The sequence below is a fragment of the Mastomys coucha genome, unplaced genomic scaffold (genome assembly GCF_008632895.1).
Source record: "Mastomys coucha isolate ucsf_1 unplaced genomic scaffold, UCSF_Mcou_1 pScaffold14, whole genome shotgun sequence".
NCBI lineage: Eukaryota > Metazoa > Chordata > Mammalia > Rodentia > Muridae > Mastomys > Mastomys coucha.
Window position 1 is genome coordinate 64831783 of NW_022196896.1, and position 23061 is coordinate 64854843.

The window sequence follows — 23061 nt, forward strand, 5'->3', positions numbered from 1 at the left end:
AAGCTATGCACTTGGACAACGCTACAGGATGATTTATGATTAAGGATCATAATACTTCAATACTTTTTAAGTCACTAAGGCAAGAAAAGAATGAAGAAAAACATGAATCCCTGAAGATGAAGTAGACTTCTCCATTGAAGAGAGAATTATTTCTAATGTTAGTTATTTTTTTTATTAGATCTTTGAATCAAAAACTAACCCTCCATGTGGCTTGACAGGTAAAGCTGCTTGCTGTGGAATTTGACAACCTGAGTTCAACAGCCAGTACGGCACCCCCTGAAAACCACGTGGTAGAAGAAGAGAGTCAATTCCCACAAGTTTCCTCTGACTTCCACCCACCCACCACACACATTTACAAAAACTCAAGGTCAGCTCTTCAGTTTTAAAATAGAAAACATAATTTAATATCCAAACATTAAATCAAAACTTGGCTTATAGAATCTTTTTTTTTTTTAAGATTTATTTATTATGTACTCAGTGTTCTGCCTGCTCATCAGAAGAGGGTGCCAGATCTTATTATAGATGGTTCTTTGCCACCATGTGAGTGCTGGGAATTGAACTCGGGGCCTCTGGAAGAGCAGTCAGTGCTCTCAACCTCTGAGCCATCTCGCCAGCCCTTATAGAATCTTTTACAAACAGATTTTAATAAGGACATTTTTGTGTGAGTGCTTGAAGAATGACAGGTTTGCATTCTGAGCCATTTGTATGCTTGTAAGGCAAGACTAAATAAGCACTAAGCAGAGTGCAGTACGGAATCCCTATAGGAGTACTACCTACAGATAAGCAAAAACCACAGCGCTCAGCTTAAAGGGAATAAATAAGAGAGCCTACTCTGGAGCCATGTTGAATGGCCATGGCCCTGTACAACACGGATTTAGTTTACCCCAAATTCCACGTTCCAACGTGGAAGTAGTTTCATGAAGTTTTTATAGTCTTGCAGAACAAAGAAAGTCACAAATCAAGGCAAATTTAAAATACCTTGGAGGGTACACCAGAGAGGCAGGTCCGGTGAGAGAAGAAAAGCTTTTCAACAGGCTCAAGATGCTGTGGGACATTCTTAGCCTCTGGATTGGCCGAGGCTGGTTGTTCGTTAAGTTAATAGAGTCAGTTTGGTTTGAACTGGCCCAAGCTATGGTGATTAGCCTCCAGACCTGCAACATTCCAACCTTTCTGCAGAACTGAAATTCGAATCAGTCAAAATCAGTCTCTGCAGTCACAACTTCCCTCCCACCTCCTCCCACGAGTTTTTCGTTCACAATCTTTTTTGATCCTGGCAGCTCTTGCGTCCAAAGTTGCAATCTGGTAAAACTGTGAACGCTCATCTGACTACCCCTTCCTTCTAGCTGAGCACTTGTAACGAACCAACTCTACGTTTCCTTCCCTCAAAGATGCAAGGAAGAAAAGATCTCTTTGTAATACTCAGGGAGAAATCAAAACAAAAGGCGCGGGCTGGGGTAATCTGCCGGAAGTCAAGCAAGAGAACAGGCTTCCTTCAGCGGGCAGTCGTCTGCTTTTCTGTCCATCTGAGTATTTGTTAACCTAATTTCTAATATTTGCCACTGTCAACTTTCCCAGAGTCAGGCGCAGAGGACGAGCCTTAGGTTCCTCTCTTTTCCGCGGCCCCAGTTGGTACGGTCAACTCTAACATCCCGCCTCTTTGCTGCCTCCAGTATCTCGTTACCCACTCTGCGGGGCGCAGTGGTGGGCGGGGCCGGATCGCGAGCCACGCCGTGATTGGCGTTGTCTTAGCAACTGCGGCGATGTGGTTGTCAACAGAAACCGGACTCCTGCAACTCTGTGCCCGAGGCGGGGACCCTTCGCCAGCATCAGGGGGAGTCACAGCCTTGTCCAGCAGTGGGATGCTGGCCGCGCCCACCTCCTGCTCTGGTTAGTGAGGCCCCGGAGGGTGGGAGGGTCGCTGACGCACTCAAGCCGCCTGGCCTCGCAATTGACAGATTACCTACTAAGTGTGGCACGCGGTCTTTTTAGGCCAGAACCTTCCAAGTTTCCAACCAGTTGTGTGAGGGGAAAAAACTAGTTTGCAATTTCCAAGCTGGACCTGGCTTCTGCTGGAAAAGGGCAGTGGCCAGGCCGCACCCACTTGAGAGATGGATTTCAGTCAACGTCGCAGACGCGTACCAGCCCTTCTTACACAGAGAGCTTTCCCCATCCTCACTCCTTGCAGAAGCTCAGCTCCCTAATGCTTGTCTATCCAGAGGATGTAATCAGAGGATGTAGCATACTGATCAGTATATTAGAAACTTATTTCTGAGAAGCAGCGATCAAAACTTGACAATCCAAACTCAAAGGGCACTTCTTGAATGAAAGCTGTCTGCAACTTTGAGTCTGGAGAAATTTTCTGCTTGCCTCGGGTTCGACTTTGGGGGGGCGTTGACATCACTTTCACTTTCTAACACGGACTTTTAACTTCATGTAGTCAGTCTTCTAATCTTCTCAGAAGCTCTCCATTTCTTTTCTTCTCAGTGATGACCTAACACCCCCACCCCACCCCACCCCATCCACCACCACCACGTGTCCAGTTTTCAATTTTTGGTCCTGTTCTCAACAGCGTGTCCCACAGACCATTTCAATCCCTTAACTCTGCCCATGTTTATCTGAGGCGATGATCTTACCTAGCTTTGCCTTTTAAGGACAGAAAGATAGGGAGCTGTTAAGAATTGTAACAGAATACAGCAGGGGACAGCATCCCAGCTTCCTCTCTTCCCAGAAGAATCAGAGTTCAGAACTCCCCCAACATACTTCCCCATCTCCTACCCCTCCATACCTCTCCATACCACCACCTTCCCCTCTCCCCTGTGCACAGATTTCTTTTTTTAGAAACTAGCAATGATAAAGTTTGGAGGTGTGGATCATAAGTTTACCAAGGATCCAAACTGAATTGATAGAGTCTAAGTTAGACTCTGGTCCAGGGCATGCAAGAACAATGGATAGCTTTTGGCTTCTCACTATGGGCAAGTGAATAGCAGCTGACACCTAAGGGCCCTTTGTGTGTGTGTGTGTGTGTGTGTGTGTGTGTGTGTGTGTGTATCCCCAGGCTGGCTGCAAGATCCCAGTCCTCCTGCCTCAGTTTCCTAAGTGTTGGGATTAGAGGTCTTAACCATCTTAATCTTCCTGTTTTCCGGGGAGTTAAGACTGAGGGCAACCAGAGGTAGTGGTATATATGCTTGTAATCCCAGCACTCAGGCTGCTGCAGAAAAGGGAGGCCACAAGTTTAAGCCTGGCCTGAGCTACATAGTCAGACTCTGTCTCAAAATACCAAAACAAAAACCCTACCACTGGTGACATTATCCCACACTGTAAAGCAGAGCTCACCAGTACAATCCTCTCTGCCTCAGAAGAAACTCCCGAGTAACCATGGAAAATAGATAGCATACCCACACCCAGAAAACAATGTGTCTTGTGTTTAAAAGGATAGCTACTTCCTGATCATAACTTTTCTAGGACCTGATCTTTGCCTTGTTTGAAAACAAGCAGGATTTTCTCAGCTGCTATGGGTGGCTTATTTAATCCATCTCAAATAGTATATATAGGTAGTGTCTGTTATATAGTAATGTGGCCAGGGCACTCATGTAGCCTGTCCCTGTAGCCATCAAACTTCTGCTTAGTCTAGAGAGGACAGACCTGGGTCTGAGGCTGTAAGCATGAAGCCTCAAAGCAAAAAGACTTTGGGTGGCTGGGGAGACACTCAAGGTTAAAAAGAGTGGCTGTTCTTCCAGAGGACCCAATTTTGGTTCTCTGCCTGTAACTCCAACTCCAGAGTTTCCAAGGAGAGCTGCACGCATAGCATATGGCAAAAAGACAGACATACAGACACACAAATGCTAACTAAAGCTCAGGTAGCTTTAGAGGTTTAGTGAAGGGAGACAGTTTCCACACAGGCATTGAAGATTAAGCCGCCACAGGAGGCGACAGATGGGCTCCCCACCCCCCACCCCCAGGCTTCCTTGCTCTGACAGATAACCTTCATTTTCTCTGCGGGGAGATACTTTCTTTCCATTTCTTTCCTCCCATTCTCTGGCTGCAACTTCACACTCTAAGTATCCTCAGGCTATAAACCCCCAGGGCAAAGATCTGAGTCCCAATGACTCAGTGTCTCAGATCTGATAAAGCCAGACATATCTTAAAAATTAACTTTAAAAAAGTCACCTAAGTCCCCAAAGGGGCTGGGACTTGTGTTGTCACAAAGTTAGAGAATTCAGTTGCTTTGTAAAGGATCCAAACATGTGTCTGTTTAAATTTAACTGAAAACTTAAGCAAATTAAAGAATGTTTTCCTTTGGCTTAAAAGTCAAAGGCATGACTCTTCTCACTAGTCTATAAGGGTGTAAACGTCTGTGAGAAAACCTTATTAGGGCAGTTTGTATAAAAGCCTTCCCTTTAAAAATCTAAGGCAAGTAAGTACCTCTCCCCCTTCCCCCTCGCCCCCTTGAGAAGAATGGAGGAAGTGTGTTGTGGGAAGAGAGAGATTAGCCAGGTTATTCTTCTTAGCTTCTCTTGTTTCTATAGGAACAACAGAGGCCAGACCTTCAGCTACTGTCTCTGTAGACAGCTCTCTAAAAGCAGGTTCAGGTATATTCGCCTGCCCTCGTTTCTATGCTCTCTGATGTGTTCTAAACTTCACAGCCCAGTAGAATTGGATATTAGGGCTTAGAAAAATTCTTGGAGGGGTTGGGGAGGGGTCAGTTAGTAGAGTACTTACTGTTGGAGCATAAGCATCCCTATTTTACATCCTCAGCACCTGTGTAAAGAGCCATGGCAGTGGCACCACCTGTAACAAACACCAGTCTTGAGTGGCAGATGCAGGAGGATTCCTGTAGTGCTGTGGCTAGCCAGTTTAGCCAGTCGATGAGCTCCAGGAGTAGTGAGAGACCCTGTCTCAAGTAAGGTTGAGAGTGACTTATGAAGCCACCAACTTTGACCTCTGGCCTCCATATGCACACACACACACACACACACACACACACACACACACACACTCTCCAGTCGTTGGCACATTTGTTCTTGGCAGCAGCCTCTGGCAGGGGTGTCACACAGGCATGTTATTCTAGAGGGGCGAAGTCAGTTCCTATAGTAGCAGCTGAGGTTTGTCAGGGAGTTTTGTTGTTGTTGTTATTTGAGTTTTGTTTTTGTTTTTTTTTGAAACAGAGTCTCCCCATGTATCTCAGATGTCCCCCAATTCTCAATCCTCCTGCCTCAGTCTCCAGACATTAATATCATACGCTATCACTCCTGGCTCACACTGAACTCGATTCTAATGTTTCCACCAAATCATGATGCTCTTCAAATCTTCTTGTCACATCCTCATCAAAATGAGTCATGTAATCAACCTTGTTCTCACGAGGGCAGAGCTTCTCCAACTGTATGGATTTGTAGACCTTTGGAAGTGACCCTCAGGGGACAGTATGGGTTCCCAAAACTGTCAACATGGAGTCATTATCTTGGCAACTGAGCCTGTGCTGTGAGAATCAAGGTTAGTAGTGCTCTCTGCCTGAGGACCAGGGAGGCCCACTAGAGTGCACATGGCTCTAATGATAACAGACTGGCTAAGAAATGGCTCAGAACCCGGCCCCTGCTGCTCACAGACTATCACAGAACCTATGAAAAAGCTCTTTAAGTCTCAAGGCCTCCCATTCCTCAGCTGCAAGCAGGGTGTTAACACTGTAACTGCTGTGTTCATGAACAAGTGGTGTGTGAGACAGTGCAGAACAGGAGTGCTCAGCTGGAAGGCTGATGGACAAGTGGAAGCGGCTGTGGTGTGTGTCTCTACCATAGTAATAGCCATAGAGCGAAGACTGGAGAGCTGAGGGGCCTGGCTCAGATTCTTGTCAGCCCCCCTACCAGCTGTAAAAACTTAGAGCCAGCCTGTCAGCTCCCTGTGTGGGTTTCCTTATGAGGACAATGAGAATAAGAATCATGCCGGGCGGTGGTGGCCCACACCTTTAATCCCAGCACTTGGGAGGCAGAGGCAGGTGGATTTCTGAGTTCAAGGCCAGCCTGGTCTACAGAGTGAGTTCCAGGACAGCCAAGGCTACACAGAGAAACCCTGTCTCGAAAGAGTCATGTCTACTTTGTGAGGTTGTCTTGGATTGATTATTTTAAATTAAATTAAAACAATTTTATTTATGTTATATATGTGAGTACACCACTGCTTTCTTCAGACACACCAGAAGAGGGCATCAGCTCTGATTACAGATGGTTGTGAGCCACCATGTGGTTGCTGGGAATTGAACTCAGGACCTCTGGAAGAGCAGTTGGTACTGTTAACTGCTGAGCCATCTCTCCAGCCCTAAATTAAACATTTCAATGACACGTATACAGGTGTGTCAGAGTATGGGTTCATGAATATGAATACAATGCTCTTGGAGGCCGGAAGAAGTCATTGGATTCCCCTAGAGCTGAAGTTAAAAGCTGTTGTGAGCCATCTGGTGTGAGTGCTGGGAGTGCAGAACATGTTCTTAACCACCGAGACATCTCTGTACCTCACAAGGTTGCTGTAAGAATGTTCACTCTACTCTATGTGTCATAGCAAAGAGCTTGCTATTCATGCTTCTAAATTTTCTCAAAACATCCCTGGCTTAGAGCCACCTGACTTTTGTGCCTGACATGTCATAACACCAAAACTTTGAAGAAATTGAGTTTTGTTTATTTTTTTATTTCTACATTTTTAAAAGATTTATTTTCACAGGTGCATTGTATGTGTGTGAACATATGTGAGAACTTAGGGGTACATCCTCGGCTTGTTGCTAGGGTGTTAGGATCTACATTCCCATCCTTATGATCTGTAACGATCATTTTTAACAGCAGAGCCATCACTTCAATCCCTATGATCAAGTTTTAGAAATTGGATAGGAAAGTATATTTGTTACTAAAAAGGTTTTGGAGTCCTAGGAAACAATTTTTGAACATCCAAACATTGGATACACAGTAATTAGAACCTCCTCGCTGCCAACCAGTTATTGATACAATTAGTGAACTCTGGTCTTCCAAAGGTTACCCTTGCTCTTGGTTTCAGGCCTCGCTCACTTGTGGTGAGCAGGTTAAGATATTGTATTACAGTTGGGGCAGTCTCTCCCTCTTGTGTAAACTAGCTATATTTAGACCGGTTGATATGAGTTTAATATGTTGCATATTGCTTTGAGTCCAGTTGATCCCAGAACAGCTGGTTCCATCAGCCAGAATGATGAAGTCCAATTTTAGAGAGAAGCCTCAGAAAGCAAAGCATTCAGAATGTAGACCCTTGTGTTCCAGTGCAGCTGAGCTGCTGCTGTCTGCCATTGCTGCCCAGTTAGCTAGCCCACCCCAGGCTTTTATCTTCTTTATCCTTCTTGGGTTCAAAATATTCTGCGTGAATATAATTAGCATGTAGATGTGCAATGTGGCTTCTGGGGACAGGGCTTATTTTCCAAAATGGAAGAGTCCTGTATTTTTCTAACTATAAAAGTAAAACCTCACCTTTGAGATGTTCAAATAATACAAAAACTGAAAACATGACAGAAAAGGCAAAAGTGCACACTTCTACTGTAAACTGTTTTACATTTCTAGATGTTTCACATCATACATTTATGCAGATACAAAACGAATGGCTAGCACTTGGTAGTGTGTATCTAAACTGTAATTTTAATGGGTAAACACAATTCCATTTCATGAGTATACTGTATTTTATAAGAAGTCAATCTCAATCTTGATGTTGGATCTTCACCCTGTCCTGTTTTCAGGAGCCCTGAGCGTGACAGTCCTCCATTCAGGTGGTCCTTTGTGACTTGGGGTCTTGATTTAGAAATGGGGGAATCAGGATCATGTTTCCATATTGTCTCAGAGCGATAGGCGCAGAGGCAGGAGCCACTGAACAAGACCAGGACTGCATGGCAGAGCAGAGTCTCCTTTCATCGGAGCAATGGCTTCAGCTGCACGGGTTAAGGAGCAAGAAGCTGACCTTGAAGCAGATCTTACCACAGATCGGATTCCCACAGAGTGAAGGTACCGTGCTCCCTGATGGTCTTCAGGCAGGCTTCCTCAGCCCCTCAGAAGCCGAGGGCTTCTGCCCTTGCTTGGATTCCATCAGGCTTCCGCACTTGCTTGGATTCCACATCTTTGTCAGGGGGAAGTGCTTGCACATGTTCCAACCCAATAGATGCACACCATATAGAAATACAACTGTAACTACACAGTACTGCCTCACTTCATTGGTGTGTGTGTATGTGTGTGTGTGTACATGCATGTCTGTTTGGTGTGTGCACATGTGTGTGCATGCACATGTGTATGGAGGCCAGAGGAGCATGTCACAGTTTTCATTCCTAAGCTGTAAGCCATCAACATCCAGCAGTCTTTTGGTGTGCTCTCTCCCACTCTCTGCAGATATAAATGGACTAGAGACTGTGAATGTAACTCCCACCTAATAACTTTCGTAATTGTTTCATATTTGTTGGGCTGGACATTATAAATGTAACTCCTAAGACTGCCCATAATGGCTTCATATTGTTCCTACAGTATGCTGTTTATTATCATAAGAGATGGAGACCTTTGGTTTAGACAAAAAGGGGGAGATGTTGGAGGTTGGTCTAGTGCTGTGTATACAAACACTAAATTCTGAACCCCAAGATCCAGTTGTCCCCAGATGAGTGTATCCTCATGTGTACTGGCCTTTGTTATGCAAACCTTGCTCCCCAATTTAAAGTTATTGGTTAATAAAAGGCCAGGGCCTGTGATCGGGCAGAAGAGAAAGGTGGCACCTGGGAATCCAGTGTGAGGTCTCGAGAGAGACTACAGGACAGAAAGGAGAAGAGAGTGAAGGGGGAAAAGGAGAAAGGAGACAGGGAGAGGAGGAGGCTGCCAGGAGGCCAGATGGGTCCTAAGCGCACAGGCAGGAGACGTGGACCCCAGGACAGGCTGATGGAGCAGAAATAGACCGGGCAAGGTCCAAACAAGTAACAAGGGGGTGTATGGCTGGGGTGTAAATTAGAATAGCTCACAAGCTGCCTAATCAAGGCTTACAGCTTGTAAGTAAAATACCAGGATTTTGTGGCTAGCTAGAATCGATGATTCATTTACATAAATACCTTTTTTTTTTTTCTTTTTGGCTGAGTGAGGTGGTGCATGGCTTTAATCCCTGTACTTGGGAGGCAGAAGCCTGTAGGTCTCTGGGAATTCACCCTGGTCTACATAGATAGTTCCAGGACAACATGGGCTACACAGTAGGCCCTGTCTCAAACAAAACAAAACAAAACAAAACAACAAACAACCAAAACCAAAACCTAAACCAAAAATATTTATATTACATATTAGTTATTTAGCTGGGGGTGGGGGAGGTATGTGGCAGCCAGCAGACGACCTGTGGGGATCAGTTCTCTTCCTTCATATGTGGGTCCTGGGGGCGGAGCTCAGGTCCCTGAGCTTGGTGGCAAGTGTCTTTACCTGCTGAGCCATTTCTCCAGCCCTCTACCTTCTATTTATTTATTTATTTATTTATTTATTTATTTAATTTATTTATTTATTGTCAGGATCTCTCTGTGAAACTGGAGGCCAGCTGGTGGCCAGTGAGCTCTGGAGAACCAGCTGTCTCTTGACAGATACTCACTGACAGTTGTTTGCTTGTTTATTTGTTTTTCCTTTGAGACAGGGTCTCACTAAGAACCCCCGGCTGGCCTGGAACTCCCTATGTAGATTAGGCTAGCCTTAAACTCACAATGGTTCTCCTGCCTCTGCTTCCCAAAAGCTGGGATTAAGGGTGTGCAGCACTGTGCCCCATGCCTTGCCAGGTCCTGAAGATCCTAACCGGGGTCCTCATGTTTGGTTGGCAGCCACTTTAACCACTGAAGACATTGTCTCAGCCCCAATTTAATTCTTTGTAATGAAAAGATAGAAATTATTTTTATTTACTCACAGCTCAGGAAAGATCTCAATTATCCTCTAGGGCACACAACACCCCCTTCAGATTGACTGAAGTAATTGCTTTATTGACTAAGACAGTTGCCTTGTACTGCAGAAAAAATGTGCCTTTTTCCTTTTGTGAACTATCAGCCCATGTATTTCTCTCTCTCTCTCTCTCTCTCTTTCTTTCTCTCTCCTTCTTTCTTTCTTCTTAAAAAAGAGAGTTGGTTTATTTATTGTGTGTGTGTGTGCCCATGTGAGTGTGTGAGTATGCATATGTGGAGGCCAAAGGACACAGCTGTGGGAGTTAGCTTTCTCCTTTCCCCATGTCAGGGTTCTGGGGATCCAACTCAGGTTGTCAGGGTTGTCACCTGCTGAACCATCTCTCCCGCCCAGATGCATATGCTTCTAAATGCCCCGGCTAGAGTGTTGGCTTTTCTCTCTCAGTAATATCCATTCATTATCCCCGGGCAACAGGAAAATGTGCGAGAGTCTTTTCATCTTTATTATTTTGGATGCTTCATTGCCTTGAGACATTGCTGAAAAGTATCCATGTAAGAGGAGGGACCTTCTCCAACATGTCTGTAACCTGGTGCATACACTATGGACAATTCCCATCATCAGATGGTTCTAAATTAGTCTATAGAACAAATATTTATTCAGCAGCCAGCAATGCCAAATTTGGAATCCGAAGCCCACCCTGTCTCACTTGCCAGCTAGACCTGTGGCAGCCATTTGGAGTCTAGATGACGCAGCTGCCACAGGTTGATCTGAACCAGCCCCCTGAAGGCAAGACTGCTCACCTGCTGGCATGGCTGTGTGCTGTTCACATACTTAAGGATTGGGTGTGTGCCTATGATTCTCTAATATAGTAAGATAACGTTGTTGATGATATTCTTTAATGGCCTTTTATTGCTTGTAGAATTTACATTGGTATTATGTTACTTCTGATATTCATAGTTTTCATTTCCTGTTTTGTTTTGTTTTGATTTCTTGAGACAGGTGTTGCTATACAGTCCAAGCTAACCTGGAATTTGCTCTGTGGCTCAAGTTAACCTTGAACTCACCATCCTTAGTTACTGTTCTCACCATTTATTGAGTTAAAAATATCTTTGTGTATGGTTCTTTTCTTAGATATATTTGTCTTTCAGAATGGTGTTATTTATTATGGAGATACAATGCTTTGTTTAAGAATAAATTTAGTAATCCATCCCACATATCTAATTTCTTGTAATGAAGCTCTATCCCCTTTGTCCCTTTAACTCCCTTCCTTTTACCTAGGAAAGAAAGAATCGAGAAGAGGAAAGGAAAGTCAGAAATCCCCAAGTCTAAGCTCTCTATTTCGTTTTCTTCTTGTTCAAAGTTATGAGCATTTCCAAGTTATCCCTTAACTTTAGTGATGTCATCATCATCCTAAAGATGTCTCTGAGAAGCCCTACCTCATCTTCTCTTGCCTTCATCCCAGGAGTTCATCCCAGGAGGCTCTGTGTTCCTGACTAGTTTGGAATGGTCCTGATACACAAGGGTGCTAGGTAGAGCATGTTTGCACAGCTGAGCAAACAATCCAGTAGTCCTTTGACAAAGAACCCAGAGTGCATTTCAGCTGGCTACTGAGCTGTCCACAGACCTAGCCCTCTGAAGCCTCAGCCAAATCTTGTGATTCTGACATCATGCTGACATCATGCTTGGTTCCTCTGGATCAATCACTTGCTCACTTCATTTCACTGGAGCAGAGGCAGTCCCTAAGTTGAAATTTTATATTTATTATTTTATATATTTTATATATTATATATATGTATTATTTATTATTTTATATTTATGTTTGCCTAATTTAAGTAACAACATTTCGGGCCTGGAAAGATGGCTCAGCTGTTAAGAGCACTGACTGCTCTTCTGAAGGTCCTGAGTTCAAATTCCAGCAACCATATGGTGGCTCACAACCATCTGTAAAGAGATCTGACGCCCTCTTCTGGTGTGTTTGAGGACAGCTACTTACACATACTTACACATAATAAATAAATCAATCTTTTTAAAAAAGAAACAACATTTCTTCTTGAAATTTTAATTTGCATGTGTGTGGTGTGGTGTGCATGTGTGGTGTGCACACTCCTGTGTGTTCAGGTGTGCTTTCATATGTACATGTGTATGCCCACATTTTTGGTTTATTGAGATGGTCCCATTTGCATTTAACCCAGGCTGGCTTTGAACTCCTCCTCCTCCTCCTCCCACCTCCCAGGTATTGGGATTACAAGGGTGAGTACCATGCCTGCTCAGTTTTTTTTCCTTCAAGTTTTGTAAATTAAGTCCAAACCTTCAGTAAGACTTCAGGCATTAAGCACAGTTTTCATGTTGTGATTTTTGAGCTTTGCCTCAACTGTTGCAGTTAAAAGAACCAGAAAATGAACCTCATCTCCTTCTTCACGATTTTGAAGATTCCTGCATGTCATAAGCACTTATGTATGTCATAGTTCCTGGAAAGATTTTATGGCCTGGGACAGAATACAAAGCATTACAAATTACTGAGAAAAATGTTTGAAAACAAACACAAGAATCTTTGCTGATACACCGTTTTGATTGTCTTTATAAAAATACAGATTATGTGACTTCGTTGAGGAGACTCGTGGCTTCTCGGTATGCTGATGGCCTGTTCCCACAATTCTACACAGCAGAAGATGGCAGGCTATACAACGTGAGTCAGAGGTCCCTTAGTTTCATGGAAAGAGGCATTAAGACCTCAGGGGCTAAGTGGTTGGGAGGCAGAGGCAGGGGGATCTCTTGAATTCGAGGCCAGCTTGGTCTACAGAGCAAGTTCCAGGACAGGCAAGGCTACAAAGAGAAACCCTGTCTCGGAAAAACAAAAGCAAACAAACAACCTCTCCCCCACACAACAACAACAATAAGCAAAGCTCCCAAGGGCAGAGGGATTCCCATTTCCGGTTTTCTTTGGGCAGTGGCAGAATGATGAGGTTGTAGTTGAGCAGCTGGGTAAGGAAGCACAGAGCTTGAAATAAAAGAGTGCAGAAAGCTCTCGCTCAGAAGAAAAACCTTTATGAGCTGTATTTTGAAAATGACGGTGAAAAAAGCCAGTATGAGAGTAATCTCTGAAGTCACCCAAGAGACAAACAGAGGCACAACTGGAGTCCGCAGTCTTGTTGGAGAGACACCTCTGAGTGCCACTGGACTATTATATTATTATTCCCTTGGAATTTGTACGGGGCCCTCCCAGGATCCCTATGTTAGTCAAGGTTGTCTAAAGGAAGAGGATTAGTAGAAAGAACATATCTATTAAAAGGGGATTTATTACAGTGGCTCACAGACTGTGCTCCAGCTAGCTCAACAATGACTACCTCCCGTTGGAAAGGTAGAGAACTCCTAGTTCTTCAGTACAGGAGACTGGGTGTCCCGGTCTGGTGCTAGAGTACCAGAGGATTCCTACAGGGCGGCTGGTCCTCAGTCTACATTGTACCCCTGAAGGACTAGGCGCTAACACCAGCCAAGGAATGCCTCAGCAACAGGATAATGAACTTGCCAGTAAGAGTGAGGGCAAGCAGGCAACGAGAAAAGGCTTCCTTCATCATGGCCATTCATGTGGGCTGCCACCAGAAGGCGTGGCCCAGTTTTAGGGCGGGTCTTCCCATCTCCAAGGAGCCAATCAAGAAAACTCCTCACAGGAATGCTAAGGGACTTGTTTTCAGCGGATTCCAAAGGTAGTCAAGTAGACAACTAGTATCCACCACAATCCTCAACAGATACTCGACATAGCACGGTATTTGCATAAAACCTATTCAATTCTATAAGTTCTCACTAGAGGATGTATAATACCCAACACTGTATAAACACTGTGTGAATACATCTCACATCATACTGGATAGGAAATAATAACAATAAATAACCTGTTCACAGTCAGTATCCATGCAGTTCACTTTTTAATATTTTCTACCTTAGCTTGGTTGAATCTCCGGATATAGACCCTGTTGATAGAGAGGGCTGACTGTATTTAATAATTTAAAATTGCACCTCTGAGTTTGGTGAACTAGAGCTGTTTTAAACTGGTACAGATTAAAATCACCACAGAGCAGAAGTGTTTTTGCCCACATAAACCCACCGCCACATCCCCTGAGATCTTTCTGTGACTTTTCCTAGGTCTACGGGAATGGGAACAACCACCTGCTTACCCCCAGATGGGCCACAGACAATGGACCAAAGAAAGGGTCCGTCTAAGTCTGAGTCTAAGGCTCAGTGAACCAGAGTTTATAGGGTTACTCAAAGGGGCATGAGGGACTCAATAGCAACTGCATCATTGGGAAAAAGCTCATCAGGAAATAGCCACACAACACAGTTTCATGCCGAGGGTCCTGGAAGCTGAGGTCTTAAGAGAAGCCAGGAGGTATGGCAGGGGTTGGGGCGTGGCTCAGTGGAAAAGCACTTGTTGAGCATGTGCAAAGTCCGAGGTTCAATCCCCTCAATACCCCGGTGCTGCAGAGAAATGGGGCTGGCCTTTGAGGAGTGAGCTCAAGAGAGATGTAGACAGGGACACGACTGTCTGACTTGTTCACGACTGTCTGAATGACACGACTTGTTCATTCTCCTTGTCTACTGCTTACCTCTTTGCATTCTAAAAGGACTTGCGATTGTGCCAGGTGTGCTTAACGGATGTGTACATAACAAGAAGTTGCTCGTAAGTCTTTGTCACTTTTAGGGATGTCCCCAAAGGTATCTGTGGTGGCTATGAGTAACTGGGTGACCCAGGTACGGGGGAGGTTGGAGTAGGAGACGGGGCAGAGTGACAAAAGTTACGGTCACTAGGATGAGCCTGAGCTGCTGTCCTTGCAAGGAACTGGAAACCTTTGAAGAAATATTTTGTAGTGTCTTCTTACATAGGAAAACTTTTCAATGGGACTTTAAAAAAATAATCTGTCTTGGCTAGTTTTTCTAGTTTTTCTTTTACTCAATTTCTTAAAAGTGCCCCTGACCATTTTCTGGTGATATATATATATATATATATATATATATATATATATCTTATAAAATAAGATATAAACTAGAAGCTTTATTTTATTTTATTTTATTTTGAGTGCTGCAGTTTGAAGAAATCTAATTATCTTTCTGAGAGGCTGAAATCTCTCTTTCCCGGCTCCTGCGGGGTTGGAAGGGCACCTATGACATCCTTTCTAGATCACGGCTCCAGCTGTATCACCGGAAATGAGATTCCAACTGCCTATTTTGCTACTGTTTCATTCTTTTTAACTTTTCATCCCTATTTTCATCCAGCTGACAGCAAAGTCAGAGCTGATCTACCAGTTTGTGGATTACTTAACACAAGCTGTGGAGAGCTATAAGCAGCGGATGAACTGGCTTACCAGCGGGAGCCGCCAGATTTTTGGTGTTATCTTGGAACAGAGAGTCACCATAGTGCTGGATTTTGGTGACGCTCTGATGGAGGAGCTCGATCTGTGTCGGGATGCTCTGACAATGGTCCTCCAGGAGCAGGTGGCTCTCATCACCAGGTTCAACATCATATGGTGAGTTCCCAGTGGAAACATTTGTCTCTGAGGAATGTCACACCTTCAGCATTAAGTAGCAGAGCTAACATAGTCTGATGACAAGGAAGGAGGATTAACATGAACATATAATTCCATAGAACATATAATTTCAGCAGAAAACCCACGATGAATTTATTATTCATCTCAGGGAACTTTTATCTGCACTTCTCAGGACACCTTAGGTTTCATGTTAAGAGAGATTTAGAAACTTACTTTTCTTCAATCTACTGGCATTTCAAAACATGAGAATGTGAATAAATATATTATTTGTCTATATGTGTGTGTGTGTGTATTGAAGCTGTAAGTCTCGTTTTAGTTTAGATATTGAGATTAAAGGTCACAACTTTTGCTGTCTTTTCCAGACTGAATTTGTGACACATACTGACCTTTCCCATGAGTTTAAACCCCTTTAATCAGAACAACAGGTGGTTGCCATTCTAGAATTTCACATAGAGTTTTATGATTGATTATTTATGGATTCTTGGCACCACAGGAATGTAGGTTTCAGTGCTGACTTCTCAGCCACATTTTGCGGTTGAGCCTCCTTGACAGGAAACATCTGGATGAGCGAGGGAGGGAAATGCACCTAATTGAGTTTTTTCTCAACTGAATAAATGCACTTTTATCTAAATAGGGGACACCTTTGTGGGTGGTGTTGACAGAGACATGTTATTGAAGGCACCAAGTTTGGATGTGCACAAAGCCTTTGCTTTCTTGGATTGTTTACTATAGCATATGTGCCACTTAGTCAGCTCTCTCTACCCAGAGAGGCCCCACCAAGGGGACACACGAACGAGCCAGCAATCCCTGTGGCATTGGAGCATTAGTGACAGTCAAGCCAATTTGGTTGACACTATAAACACACTAGATTTGAATGGTTCCTCTTTTTTAGGCAAGGATGCCCTTCAGTCATTTTTAAAATAAACGGTTTAAACAAATGTTCTCAGGATTTTAAAACAGGTTTTGCTAAACTAAAACGGTACTATTTTTGACCCAGGAAGGATAACTGGTCAAGCTCTGAAATGACAAATGAAAACAATGTCATTAAGAGTAAATTTTAAAATAGTGAGTTGCTACCAACCTGGAAGCCACAACACTGTAAATTATTATAAATTAATAGTTTAATAATCCTGTTAATGAAAATAGTTTCTTCTAGTATTTGTGTGTGGATGCTTATATGACCCTATGCAGATACACATGTATGCATATGCATGGAGACTATAGATGCCTTCCTCAATTACTCTCTACTTTATTGGTTTTTTTTTTTCCCCTCTTTGAGACAGTCTTTCATGGACATTGGAGCTCTCTGGTTGGTTAGACTGGATGGCCAGCAGGTCCCAGAGATGCTCCTGTCTCTACCTCCCCACCTTTGGGATGTCAGTGTATGCTGATGTGGTTGCTTCTTTTATGTGGGTACCAGAGATCCAAAGTTGGGTCCTCATGCTTGGACAGCAGGCATTTTGCTAACTGATTCTCTCCTCGGTCCCTCTTTTAATGTTTTTAAAACACTAGTTAATACTTGTACCTTTTGTCTGCTCCATGCCACTCCAGCTACGTCTCCTGGCGGCCATGCCTATAGGAGGTCATGGTGCGTTAACATTAGGTATTAGATCCTTGGTATACTTTCCTGAACAGGACAAGTGTGTCCGCACTGGCTCAGTGACTCTCGGAGAACTGGCTGCTTGGTTTCCCTTCTCACCCAGGTGACTTCCAGTTGATACTGAAGGCTGACACTCCCGTGGTGGCCTTAATCACTGTCTGGTGACTATGATCCCTTGCAGGGTTTCCACAGAGCCGGTGAAATGGCAGGAGTATGCCGTCATCGTGACTGAGTACTCCATAGCTGCTGCCATCAGCTGGATAGAGAAAATGGCTTTTGAGACAATGGCTGTGAGAGAGGTTAGCTCTCTGGACACTCTGCAGGAAGCTGGGAAAGACAAAACCGTAAGTGTGCGTCCATGGCTGGCCTAGGTCACCAAGGTGGCTTCGAGCTTAACTGTACACTCTGTGTCTCCACAGTGATACTCTAGGCCTCCTTCTAGCTGTTTCTCATGGAAACTCCAGCATCATTACTGAGGGTACCTGCCTTAGCTTCCTCTCCAGTTGCTATAGTAACGTACCCCGATCAAAAGCAAATTGGGGATGGGGTGGATGTTTTATTTCTGCTGATGGTTCCAGGTTACAGTCTCTATAGTGGGGATGTCACAGCAGTAGAAGTTCGAGGGAGATGGTCACATTGCACCTGCAGTCAAAGACAAAGGGGGAGAAGAGAGAGAGAGAGAGAGAGAGAGAGAGAGAGAGAGAGAGAGAGAGAGAGAGAGGACTGAAACCAAAGATGATGCCACGCCTTGTAGCTGGTTTTCCTGTATCGGTGAAGTGATCAGAAGAGTCATCCACAGATATGCCCCTGGCCAGCCTGCTCTGGGCCAATCCTTCACTGAGTGGTTCTTCCCTGGTGATTCTAGATGGTGACTAGTTGACAAAAGTAACCAACCCGCACAGTCCCCAAAGCATAATCCCATCCACTCCTGAGCCCGCGGCCAGTCTAGAAGTAGGCTCCAGGCTTCAGTGACCGCTTTGGTGATGGCAGAGTTGGAGAAACCAAAATGAGGCCCAGTGAGCTGGTCTAAGCTTCTCTGCGGAGTTAGTAGGGCCTACATAAGGACAGACCCTCACGCAGCTAGTTCAAAGAAAACACATGGGAGTGTGGCCAGGCTGTAAACCTCTAACACTTTAGTTCTGTTCTTGCCCCTCTGCTGATTAGAGAAAGGAATCCTCATGTATGGGAAACAGAGAGAGATTGGAAGATGCTTCAGAGTACAAGGAAAGAGGGCTTCCCTAGCACCCATGTTCTGAATCTTTCCCAGCTCCTTCTCTTCATAGATGGATCTGTTATGTGTAACCAAGCCAATGAGCCTTGTGTGATGTCAGTCAGCATTAACTGTCAACCTGACACAACATGGAACCACCTGAGAAGAGAATCTCAATGAGGAATTGTCTACACTGGGTCAGGCACATGGTGTGGCCGTGTCTTTTGGGGATTGCCTTGGTTGATAAGGGAAGACCCAGCCCATTGTGGGAAGACCCAGCGGCATTGCCTAGGCTAGGGGCCCTGAACCATGTAAGAGGGAAGAAACCAAGCAGAGCACAAGCAAGGGAGCATGCATACGTTCATTTGTTTCTGTTCATACTGTGGATGTCATGTGACCAGCTACTTTCAGCTCTATCACTGTGACTTCTTTGCAGTGAGGGGCTGTAGCCAGGAACTGTGAGCCAAAATAATGACTTTCTCATCTAAGTTGATATCTGTTAAGCTATTTTATGACAGCCACAGAAATGAAACCTGCACGGCCCTCGGGTACACTGGTATATGGTTTTTGCTAGAGACCTTTGATAATAACACTTCTCCTGAGTGAGTAAGGCGGTCATCCCTCGTGTCTCCTTCTGCCTCAAGGTCTGTTTCTCTGAGTGACCCTGGTGATGAGACTCTTTATGAGAATGATATAATGGATATAATGGCAAGGATTTCTCTGGGTGGGAGGGATTCCATAGCTAGCCTCAACTCCTCCCGGGGCGGGGGAAGGGGAGGAGAGAGGGGAGGGGGACAAGAGGGGGAAGGGAGGAGAAAGGGAGGTTTGCTTGCCTCTGAGCCATAGATGCTAAATACTTGCTTTCTCTATTCTGGAAAATGGGAGCCTCTGTAGGTTTCAATCTTTATGTAACTACACCCAGGACTCCTTTCTTTACAAAATAAGTAAGTAAGTAAGAAAGTAAGTAAGTAAGTAAGTAAATAAATAAATGCTGGCACCCCCCCCCCCGTTGGCCATCAGCTTATCTTTATCAATACTAAGGTGATGGTTTGAAATTGGGAATACTTTTGGTTTTCCTCACAAAGCCAGCTGAACATGTGCTTTTCATTAAAGAAGAACCAAATAGAAACCACTTTGTCCTTTGGCCCTTCAAGTCTGTTTTGACATCTGTAAAATTCCAAGTGTTTGGATTTTACTACGCATTCAAAATAGAATGTTTCTCAGGCCTTGGAAGTGTGTGTATGTAGACTTGACTGTATTGATCACTGATGACTCTGGCCAGCGTCGAGTGGCCAGACTTGATAAGACTGCAATCCTCAGATGACCTTGCTTGCTTCCTTCATTTCCCATGGGCTCATCCCAATCTTAGAAAATATGAACAACCCAGCGAGTGCCAGGGGGTCCTTTAGAAGAAGAACCAAGAAAGATGCGGCAGGTACTGACCACCACATTCAGTCGGGGCTGGGATAGAGTTCAGAGGTCCCTTTCATATTGCCATGGGGGGAAGCATGGCGGTGTGCAGGCAGACATGGTGCTAGAGAGGTAGCTGAGAGGTCTGCGTCTGGATCCATGGGCAACAGGAAGAGATGGTGAACTACTAGATTTGACTTGAGCTTCTGAGACCTCAGAGCCTTCCCCCACCATAGCCACACTTCCGAATACTGCCTCTCCCTGTGAGCCTATGGGGGCCGGTTTTTAGTCAAACCGCCACAGTCCTTATCTGCTGCTCGATCTCATAGACCCTGAGAGATGCTCTGTTCCCTATCTTGGGCCACGTGTCATTTTAGATGCCTAGGAGAGGCTACTCCTATGTTAGATTTGGGCACAGATGTAATCTGAGAAATGTTTTCGAGCAACGTTGCACACAGGAGCCTTAATCACCATCGCTGGAGGGCCTGTCCTAGTTAGGGTTTCTGCTGCTGTGATGAAACACCATGACCCGAGGCAGGAGCCTCGCTTACACACGTGGTGTAAGGCCTGCTAACACCAGGAAGCAGGATGGCCTGGAACGTGTGACTCAGTCAACTTAACACACACAGAATGCTGTCTCTTTGTTTTTGTTTGTTTGTTTGTTTCTTTCTTTCTCCCTGCCTACTGGGTGACTGGTGGGAAGTGGTTTACAACACTCACCAGGCTTCTCTTCCTAGTGATTACTTCTTTTAGAGATCTGGGAGCTAGTGTTGACAGACTAGCGAGGAAAAGGTATGGGAGGGGTTAAGGCTTTTCTGTGCCTGTTGAAGGATGTAGTGGCTGAAGTAGTCTTATCTGGGCTCTCACTCTGGCCACCTAACTCCCAGTCTGGGCCCTTGGCTACCCCTGTTCTACCTGTCTCATTGGATATCATGTATGCTCTTTCTGCTGCAGACATAGGCTCCTAGCCAACTGGGTAACTAACCATGAGTCTGTCTCCTCTCTATCAGGTTTAAAGTTAAGGGGGAAACATTTATTGACTAACTTCAGTTCATAAGGAGTTGAGATTAAAGCATAACTAAGTCATGGGCTCCATCCTGGCTAGTCCTTGGTCAGCTTGACACAAGCCAGAGTTATCTGAAAGGAGGGAACCTCAGTTGAGAAAATGCCTCCATTAGATCCAGCTGTAAGACATTTTTCTAAATTAATGATTGATGGAGGAGGGCCCAGCCCACTGTGGGTTGTGCTGTTCCAAGGCTGGTGGTTCTGGGTTCTATAAGAGAGCAGGCTGAGCAAGCCAGTAAGTAGTGTCACAGCCTCTGCATCAGCTCCTGCCTCCAGATTCCTGCCCTGCTTGAGTTCCTGTCCTGACTTCCTTTGATGATGAACAGCAATGTGGAAGTGTAAACCAAATAAACCCTTTCCTCCCCAACTTGCTTTTCAGTCATGATGTTTCATGGCAGCAATAGACACCCTGACTAGGACAGGCTCTAAGGACATGAGGGAGCCTGCTTCTCACCCGCAGAGTACATTTGCTGAGGCACCTACCACATCCTCTGTGGAAGGGATCAATTAAGGTGATTCCCAGGGGCAGGTTCATATGATGTGTATTCCTGGCTTGCTTTGATTTGTACTTTCAGAGGTTTATGTAGTATATGTGTATTTATTTAACCCTTACAACCAAGCCCTCAAGAGAAAACTGTATTGTCTCGGTTTTTTTGGCACTTGAGGACACCGAGGATAGGTCAGTCACCTGAATTCATAGAATGTCTTCATGCCAGGGAGGCAAAACCCTGGGCAGAGGAGGAGTGGAGCCATTGCACATGTGTCTCCTGGGTGTCCTTTGGAGGGCTTTCCATATCTCCCATTACACCAAGAGTGTAGCCCGCGCGCAGTCGTCTCGCCAGCAAGAAAACACGCGGACACTAGGTTCCTTCTGCAGCAACGTTTATTGTCTCCATCCATAGGGAAAAAAGGGGTCGAGCTCAAAATCCGCACTGCTTATATACACCACAGTGCGGAGCGTCTGCCCACAGCGTGGCGTGTCTGCCCATGATTGGCTGTTCCCTCATTACCCTACATAACGCCCCGGGATGGGCCATGACATGGCGTCTTTTTCACTCTACGCACATTCGCAAACAGTTCTCTATGCACATGTGCAGTTGTTTACTAGGAGTCGACAGCAGAAGTAGGCGCCATCTTGCCATGGCGAATGTCTCTCCAGCTTTACCGCTCCCCACACAAGAGCATATTTTTAGTCAAGTAGACATCTCCCATAACTCCTAGCTCAAGACAAATGTGTCATTGTGGCGAAGGTAGTCAATCAGTTGTATTAAGACAATCCTGCACATTTCCTCTCAGAGCTTCAAACCACCGGGGCAGGCTCACATAAAAGAGGTGTGTCTGTCACTTTCCTTAGGGCTGTGACAGAATGCCCAACAAGAGCAGGGTTTATCTTAGCTCATTGTTTTAGAAGGGAGGCTGTCCATCGTGTGGGGACTGTCCATCGCTGTGGGGAAGGCACGGTGGTAGGAGTGTGACGTGCTCTATAGCAGTCGGGGAACCAGAGCAGACAGGTCGTGGAACTGAACTGTGAAACCCAAGGTCTGTTGCTAGTGACCACTTCCCCCAGTAAGGCTCTACCTCTTAATGGCTCTAGAACTTTTCAAAACTGTGTCCTCAGCAGGGGACTGGACTTTGGAACAAGTGAGCCACTGGGGGACATTTCCCATTCAATCTACATCAGGAGGGGAGGCATGGAACAAGAGGAGGAGATAAGAGAGGGTAACAGAGGGGGCCCAGCTAACCAAAGTATACCTAGCAGGCACATGGAAACAACAAAGGAATCCAGTGTTTTGTACAATTAATGTATAGTGACATAAAAAAGTGTAAGTGTAGTATGTGTTTGTATGCCGTGTGTGCTGTGTTTGTGTGTGTGTGATGTGTATACATGTGTGGTATATGTGAGTGTGGTATGTAGTATGTGTGTTGTGTATATGTGTGTTGTGTGTAGTATGTATGGTGTGGGTGGGTATAATGTATAGTGGATATGTAGTATGATTTGTGTATGTGTGTGTATAATGTGTGGTATCTATGGGGTATGGTGTGTGTGTGTGTTGTGGTGTGTATGTATGAGTGTGCATGTATGTGTATAGGATAGTATATGGTATAGTGTGTGTGTTATGGTCTATATAGGGGCTGTAGTATGTATGTATAGTATGATGTGTGTATCAGGAGGTGGTATGTAGTATATGCATTGTGTTTAGCATATGTAAGTGATATGTGGTATGTTTATTAGTTATGGGTATGTGTTGTCGTGGTATGTGGTATATCCATATGTGCAGTGTATACAGTGTGTGTATTTGTATGTGTGCTGTGTGTATGTGTGTTGTATGTATGTATGTATGTATG

The 23061-nt window shown here is 44.8% G+C and overlaps 1 protein-coding gene across 4 annotated transcripts in view; it reads left to right on the top strand.

The window, feature by feature from the left end:
• Window positions 1-1768: 1768 nt before the first annotated feature.
• The window catches only part of Vwa3b (von Willebrand factor A domain containing 3B), a 160110-nt gene continuing 138817 nt past the window's right edge, over window positions 1769-23061 (top strand). For 3 of the 4 annotated variants that reach the window (XM_031367213.1, XM_031367216.1, XM_031367214.1), the window contains exons 1-5: window positions 1774-1887; window positions 7837-7997; window positions 12482-12576; window positions 15159-15409; window positions 17212-17374. In XM_031367213.1, coding sequence (XP_031223073.1) covers window positions 7883-7997; window positions 12482-12576; window positions 15159-15409; window positions 17212-17374 — 624 coding nt within the window. In that variant the 5' untranslated portion in view covers window positions 1774-1887; window positions 7837-7882. Of the gene's footprint in view, window positions 1888-7836; window positions 7998-12481; window positions 12577-15158; window positions 15410-17211; window positions 17375-23061 lie in introns of all 4 variants that reach the window. The other variant, XM_031367215.1, reaches the window with a different exon arrangement.